At 38.8% G+C, this 7,941-nt stretch overlaps 1 protein-coding gene across 4 annotated transcripts in view; it reads right to left on the bottom strand.

The window, feature by feature from the left end:
• Positions 1–7,941, bottom strand: part of NTRK2 (neurotrophic tyrosine kinase, receptor, type 2) — a 316,763-nt gene that overhangs the window by 278,574 nt on the left and 30,248 nt on the right. For all 4 annotated transcript variants that reach the window (XM_012721348.1, XM_004677526.2, XM_004677527.2 and 1 more), the window contains exons 3-6: positions 7,046–7,120; positions 6,860–6,931; positions 1,991–2,059; positions 312–466 (exon numbers count right to left, since the gene is read on the bottom strand). In XM_012721348.1, coding sequence (XP_012576802.1) covers positions 312–466; positions 1,991–2,059; positions 6,860–6,931; positions 7,046–7,120 — 371 coding nt within the window. The remainder of the gene's footprint in view (positions 1–311; positions 467–1,990; positions 2,060–6,859; positions 6,932–7,045; positions 7,121–7,941) is intronic.

The following is a 7,941-nucleotide window of genomic DNA, read 5'->3' on the forward strand; positions in this document are numbered from 1 at the left end:
CAAACAAGTTCATAGTGGGCCAGTGAAGTATCAAACTGTATATATTTTTTGGATGGACGGATGAATGGACGGACAGACAGCTGGATAAAGTTATTCATTCAAAATGGATATTCTACTTGCAAAGAATATTTAGTGAAGTAGTTCCCAGCTGATTTCTCTGCCTGCACACACATGTTGTCTGTATCACTGGAGACATCAATAGCATACTATATAAAATGTGAATAGTAGTGATCCGCTCAGACTCTCTACCACACCAAGGCAATTAGAATAATTAACAGCAACTAGAACTCATTGGTTTCAAAATAAATTACCGCAATTGGGTATCTGCAGGTTTGCCAGGGGGATATTCTTGCTGCTTTCATTTAGGCAGTACAGATCCTGAGTTTCTGGACTGGATTTAGTCTCCTGAAGCGTCTTGATCCACATAATTTCACAGGAGCATGTGAATGGATTGCCCATGAGGACCCTACATGGAACAAAAAAGAAATCCAATCCAACTACATTTTCAGTTTAACTACACTGTATTAATGAAGTATGATAATGTTACGATATTTACTAGGCTGCAATCTTTGGAAATCATACTTATCTTTATTGTATGACAACATTTATTATCCAATTATTTATGTAATATTTGCCAAGTTTCTACTACATGCAAAAGCTACCACAAAGGCTAAAGATCCAAAATGTTGTAAAACTTTACCAAATTATAGGTAAAACTAGACAGATGGAGATGGAGAAAATGAAGGTGCCATAATAAACTTATCATAATTATTAGAGTAAGAAGATTACATCTTACTGTATGAAGACTTTACAGATGTCAACAATACATTTCAAGTATGATAGCATACTTATTTCCAACCAGGTTAGACAGGGGTGGTTATCATTTCATAAGCTAACATTTCAATTGGGGGGCACAATCTCATTTTAATTTAATGTGAAATGATAAGTATAATGCAAAGCTCAATCATGAGAGCAGTAGGCTGGTACTCTTAGCTTTCTTCATTATGCAACCACAGTTCTGTTAGACTGATGCAAGAAAATTTAGTTCTTGGACATTCTGAGTGAGCATTCATGCTCTCACCCCACAAACGCAAGGTTTCTGAGAGCTGGGGTGACTGGGTTGCAGGTTGAACCCCTTAGCCCAGGCTAGTAAGGTCTGCAAAGAGAAAGCCACCATTCAGCCACGCCACCTGACTCCTGTGGCTTGTGACTGGCCAAAGAGGAAGTAGTCAAGAGGAAAATAAAAACCACAAAAAAAAAAAATCTTTAAATGCTTATTTATAATACTCAGTGGCCTATTTAAGATGAATTCCATTTATGGTAATGAGCCTTTAAATGAGGTCATTTAAAATCGTTACATAGGCTCTGCCTGGCATTAACCACAATACTTAAGATTTCCATGAGGACAGGATCTGGGCTTGCAACATCATTTGCTCCTGTGGTTTTCTGGTTGGGTTCTAAGAATCTCAAGGATCCCTGGAGACTTTTCTAGGAGTTTCTTTGGGGAAAATGTGGTCATGCCAGACTCATTTAATTTCTGTCTGTGTGATCGCCTGCAAGTATCCCCTCAATACCGAAATATGATTCAACACTACTGGCTGTGGAATAATGGAGAAGAGATTCACAGTGTCTAAATCCCATCTATCTAAGGTGTTTCTTGGCACTCGGAGTACACAAGAAACTAGAATCTTTCTAAAAAAAAGGTACGACTGAAGGGATAAAGATGCAAAGGCATCCTCACATATAGCACAGGTATAACACAGGAATGTCAGGAATGCTTGCAAGACTGCACAACACCATCACACAGCTGACTGCTACAAGCTTGGTCTGCAATTTATTTTGCAGTGACTGTTTATAGCACATGCCTCTTATTATTTAGGCTTCTACCTCCCTACATAATAACAAAATCCTGGAATACAAAAACTGCCCGCTTGTATCCTTTGTTAAATTTTGAAATTTTCCCCTAAATGCACATAAAGTCACTACTTACAGTTCAGACAAGTCAAGGTGACGGAAATGTTTCCTAGACAAACTCGTCAATTTATTTCGGGTAAAATTTCTGAAAAGAATAAAAAATATCCCATGTGAATTCCAAATGTTACCATGCAGTAATAAAGTATTCAGATAGAGATTTTCTTTTTCAAAATATAATTTTACTAGATCATCATGCATGACTTCCTTAGACCAATAATCTTTCTTTCATTTGTAGTGATGGCTTAAATTATAGCCTCTCCTCTAATTTTGCAAATAAAGGTGTGGCATACTTTTCATGTTGTCCATTTTTATCTCTTTTTTTTTTTTTTTAACACAAGTACTTATTTTTCCTATACCGAGCCAAGTTCTACACCTACAGATCTCTAACTTTTGGAACAATTCACAGGAGGATTAAGTTAAATTTAAAACTATAAGGTCAGTTTTGAAAGAAAGATGTTTCAAAACAATGACTATCATAAATATTTTCAAATCACATGTCAAATAAAACCCTGAAGATAGCTAAAGTTAACAAGTCTTTATAGGAAGAAAACACAAGTCTTTATAGGAAGAAAATGAACGAGAGAGATTGTTTACATATGACTTCCAACTAACCACATTAAGTCCATGGTGAGAACATCCTCATCAACAAATAAGCTAAAAACAAATATGTCATATTTTATTATAGATTATGGTAGTAACATATTTTAAAATTTGGAACAACCTGACAATAAAAAGATATATTTATGATTGAAAAAATAGTACTGAATTTACTGCTGTTTTCCAAATATGTTTCAGTTTCCAGAAAGGAGACCTTGAATTGGGAACTTTAGAACTATAATCCTGGCAGGTGACTCACTTGTGAATTTGCTTATTGGTTGAATTTATTTGAAAAGTGTCTAATGCTTGCCTTTTAAATACGAGTTTAATACATAACACGAAAGTAAAAAAATCAACTCTCATAAAAGTTACCAAGTCCTCAACAAAGTGCAATGAGCTTTTCAGCATCCACTTCCTGCTCAGAAAGCAAATGCTGGGCAGAGTCCAAAAGAAGAGGCGACGTAAGGATGACAGTAATCTTGCCCCTGCTCCTCCGCCAAGGAAACTGTGGGTTGAAACAGCCTGGTATTCCTGACCCATGACCAGAAAGGACTCAACCCAGGAGCCTGAGTTAAAGCAAGTCAGTTGAAAGAGAAAGAAACACCACTTGAGTATCTCCTAATCCAAGAAGACATGCGTCCATTCCCCAACGAATTCTACACTCATCCCCACTCATCTCAACTCCTACTAGCAAAAGCATCCCTCTTCTTCTACACCTGCATCTTCTCATTGTGAAGTGCTCACCTACATGGAAAAACAATCCTCTGGGTAGTTGTAAAATGTGCCCACGTGAATCAATTTTTTTTTTTAATAGAATACAATGAAAAGGCCATCTGCCTGTCTTCTCCCAGATCTGCAAGGCACAAATGCTTTCCTGTCCATCGGAAATCCCCATCCTTCTGAAGGGTAAAACAAAACAACCTGCTTTTCCTCCCCAAGAAGAAGGAGAAGCGTGGAGGCAGAGAAAGAAGACGCTCAGAGAAAGAAGACGCTCATTGTCGAGGCTCTCAGGCAGGCTGACCGACCAGCCAAGTCAGCTTGGAGCAGCTGCCTGAGGGGCTGCCAGCAACACAGCCCAGAGCCTGCATCCTCGCCAAAGAACAAGATGAGTTTTATGAACCATACTTATTATTGGGGCCAAAAGCCAAAAAGGAGGAGGAGGAGAGAAGGAAAAATCAACAATCCTCTTACTGTTTGATTATAGGACTTTGAAAAGGAGCTAATTAGCACCTCTGCAAAGCCCCTGGAAAACATAAATACTAGCTTTTCTCACAGTCCTGGGTTCTCAGGGACCAGGCAGGAATTAAAGGCACCAAGAAATAAATTCAGTGACCAGGATGCTGGACAGCTACCATGTGACACTAAATGTGACAAGCAGGATCTAATTTGATGGTCCCCAATACCAAAAGTGAAATAGACATTGGGGCAACTCAAAAGGATACTCAGAGTATACCACAGTAGAGAGAAACATTCTCTACTACAGATTTCTTTCCCAGCTCCCTTGTACTCACTGTGTGGATATTTACACAAAAGTGCAATTTTTGTTAGGGAAATCAGGCAGAAGGGCCAGTGCCTGTTCAGTCATAAGCAGCAGGTGAATGAAGACCTGGAAAGGCAGACACCTGACTTACTTCCCCCCTCTCCCTGCCATCCCCAAAAGACAAAAGCTTAATTTAATTTCAAATGTTGGCAGTTGGGAACCTCTTTTGTTATGTAATATATGAAGACTAATGATATTTAACAACTTTATAACTGTCTATTCTAATTCTGTTCTGTCTTAGTATAGACCATGCTTACCAATGCCAGTAGAGATTTTGTAGTTTGATCAATAATTGGGCATCTCAACTGTTCTTTAAAAAGAAAACTAGCTAGGGCCCTCCCTGGTGACGCAGCGGGTTAAGGCACTGCACTGAGAAGCCAAAGCCACTTCCACATGAGTTCGATCCCCGCCTGCCCCGGAGGAGATCCACACGGCGAGGCAGACCTCTCTTGACCTGCCTGCTGCTCCCCTCAGCAGTATATTTTGTCGATCTGCCTGTTCTGCTCCCCACTCTGTCTCTGGTGAATCCTCTTACCCTTCACATCTCTAGCCTGTACCCCAGTTCCATATGAATAAATAAATAAATCTTTAAAAAAAAGAAGAAGAAAACTAACTATACAGAGTAAGCCTGTGTTTTTGGTTTTCTATTTTCAAGTGACACCTCTTTGGGGGACAAGGACAGATAGTTGGCTTTATCTAAGTTGTATACAGGACAAGGAATGAATAACAATGTCATTAAAATTACTCTATCAGAAATAACCCTGAAAAAAATACACTGATTTCATATGAAAAGCATGCAACAAGGACAGAAGGGAAATATAAACAGTATAGAAAAGTAATAAGTCTATTACTAAAACTACAATGAGCCAGAAGCCCACTATACAAATTATAACATTAGGGAAAGTAAAATGTCTTTATGAGTAATTCTGCCCTAAAGTCAAGTTTTATAAAACACCAGAACTTAACCAGTGAAGTCATTAATTAATTACACTTAACTGATTTCATTAGAGCATTTTGCATTTTTCTTGTATCCAGTTTCTCTCTTTACAATATCAAGGTTATGCAGATATCAGAACTGTTCAGACAAATCAACTACATAGATGGTACTAGAAAGCATTTAACGGAAAAGGTGCTAATAACATTCCCTGAAGAGTCATTACAGTTTCCTGAATGTTTTCTATTATAATTCTATACTTTTTTTTTTAAAGTTAACTTCTCCATTAATGCTCTCTATAAAATATGAATTCAGGGCCCTCCTTGGTGGCACAGTGGGTTAAAGCACAGCACTAAGAAGCTAAAGCCACTTCAGCATGAGTTCAATCTCTGCCTGCCCCAGAGGTGATCCACATGGCGTGGCAGACCTCTCCTGGCCTACCTGCTTCTCCCCTCAGCAGTGTACTTCATCAGTCTGCCTGTTCTGCTCCCCACTCTGTCTCTGGTGAAGCCTCTCACTGCCCCTGTACCCCAATTTGTATGCATAAATAAATATTTTTTAAAATATATATGAAATCATGGCACTGGCTTTATGAAATGAAGATGTTCCCAAATATCAACAAATCTTCATGAGTAATCAGGCAGCCTAGACTAAGAGATGGTTCTTTTATAACTGGCTTGAAAACTATTCTCCCCAAGAAAACAAAAAGGACCAATGTTACAAGAAGGGCTTTTTCTCCAGGCATATTGGTAGCACACACTTTATGCCCCATCCTCTTATTGTAGGAACTTGGTCTGGAGTCAGCCCTACAATCACAGACCTGCCACTTGCAATCTGTGGTCCAGAGCAACTAGTAGAACTTTCTCAGTTGGATTTTATGTCTACAAGATGGGAATCAAAATATCTTCCTGACTAATTGTCAGAAAAATCAAGTGATATAATGCAGATGAGACTACGATTGGTAAACTGTAGACTCTGGAGACAATAGGGTATTGTTTCAAAGAGAATTTTCAAAATACAAATAGGCCAATGAACTCAAACAACACTCCGCCAGAAGTAGTTCTCACAGAAAACACAAGCAGGAGGAACACCAATCTGAGCTTCAGGGTGGTGATTCTCTGCTGAATGCACAAACCTGTCAGGACAATCTAACCTTATTGACTAAATGCTAACAAGACTTAGCAGCAAGCAACCCAAAAGCTCCTGTTTTCCATTATTTTCATTTCCATGCACTCAAGAAATCACTGTAAGGTAATCACTGGCAAGGTTTGGCTATTATTAACAATTTGAACACTTAAAATGTCCCATGATTGACTTTTTTGCCACTTTTATCAATCACAACAGATAGTTTTGAGAAGCTGAGGGTTCAAAGAGGTTCTATGGGGGGGGGGGAGCATTAGCAATGTTTATTTCCTAAAAAAGGCGAAGTTTCCTTCAATTGCACTAGTTTGATGTTTTCCAGGGAACATGTCATGAGTCCAAGGAAAAGAAGCAAGGATGCGATACCAGGTCATAGTTTTCACATCAGACTCCTTGCTGTTGGCCTACTGCTCTGTCCAGGATGGAAGTGGCCCAGAAATTCATGAAAGGAAATAAACAGGCTGTTCTAAGTACTCCTCTGAAGCTATTCAGAAATCAAATAAAATCAAAGCTAAATATTTCTAAGTTATTGCCACAGTTATGTTAACTTATTTTTTTAAGGGAGTCTAGAGATGGAAAATAAAGGAAACAAGTAAGATGAGAATATTGAATAGATTGGGCCCTGAGAAGAAGAATAAATAAATAAATAAATAAATAAATAAAACTTTACTTACATGTGCTGTAAGTTCCCATTTTTTAGAAATGCTTTATGAGCCACAAATTTTAATCCAGAATCCACAATTGTCCTATGAGAACATATTAAGTGCAATTATGTTAGAATTAAGTGACAAATGTCCCCTTATAAAAACAGAGCAGAAGAAAAAGTTCTGAGATTATGTATGGAAGTTTGGAGCACTTACAGATTTTTCAGTCCCACGTAAGCTTCAACATCATCTTCATTGATGATTTCTAACCTTTTCTGATTTGCAATGTAACTGCAAAAAAGCAGAGTGAAACAAGTGACTCAGAATGTTGGGTTACGTGACAGAAGGGGCAATGTCCATCCAACCTTAACAGGTTGCCAAGGAAATCCCATTCCACCCACCCAACCCACCCCCATTTTTTAAATACAGCACGAGGAGTAAAACTGAGTGTGACTGAGAAGACAGCATGATGGACCAGGTTTCAAAGCCAGCGACAGGTTTAGTAAGTTCCACTTTTTTCTTAATCTTTCATCATCCTTTCAACAATTTCAGCTTGCTTCCCCTTCCAAGGTATCCACTGGCTAAAGACCTCAAAATTACTTGGAAATGCATGTACTACCTCTCAAAGGGGCTTTTGTCTCTTTGGTGATGATTATGGGGGTGCTGGTGTCATCCCAAGACACCACTCAAAACAAGTCACATCTCGCTTCGCATTCCAAAAAGCACAACCAGTCTCTTTTACTACCTAAAACACTACAGCAGACACCCTGCCTTTATTACCATTCCTGCCTCCCCACAATCTTTTTTCCTGACCCAGCATCTCTCTTCCTTCCTTTATGTATAATAATGGCAATTTTCCCTTTCAGGAGGCATATTTCATAACCCCTCTGTGGCCTTAATGCTTCTCACATCATCCTTCCTCTCACTTCACTCCCAAAGGAATAAACTGGTGACTTTGTTGGGCAGAAAAGTCCATCACCTTGACCTTGAGTTAGAGATGTGCATATGACTTCAAACTGGACCAGTGAGAATCGTCCCCAAAATTAATGAATTCTAGCACTGAGTCAGTCTCCTCTTGCTCGCTCGTTTACCTATATATGTATGTGTGTATA

The sequence above is a fragment of the Condylura cristata genome, unplaced genomic scaffold (genome assembly GCF_000260355.1).
Source record: "Condylura cristata isolate star-nosed mole 26May11 unplaced genomic scaffold, ConCri1.0 scaffold00006, whole genome shotgun sequence".
NCBI classification, from domain to species: Eukaryota; Metazoa; Chordata; class Mammalia; order Eulipotyphla; family Talpidae; genus Condylura; species Condylura cristata.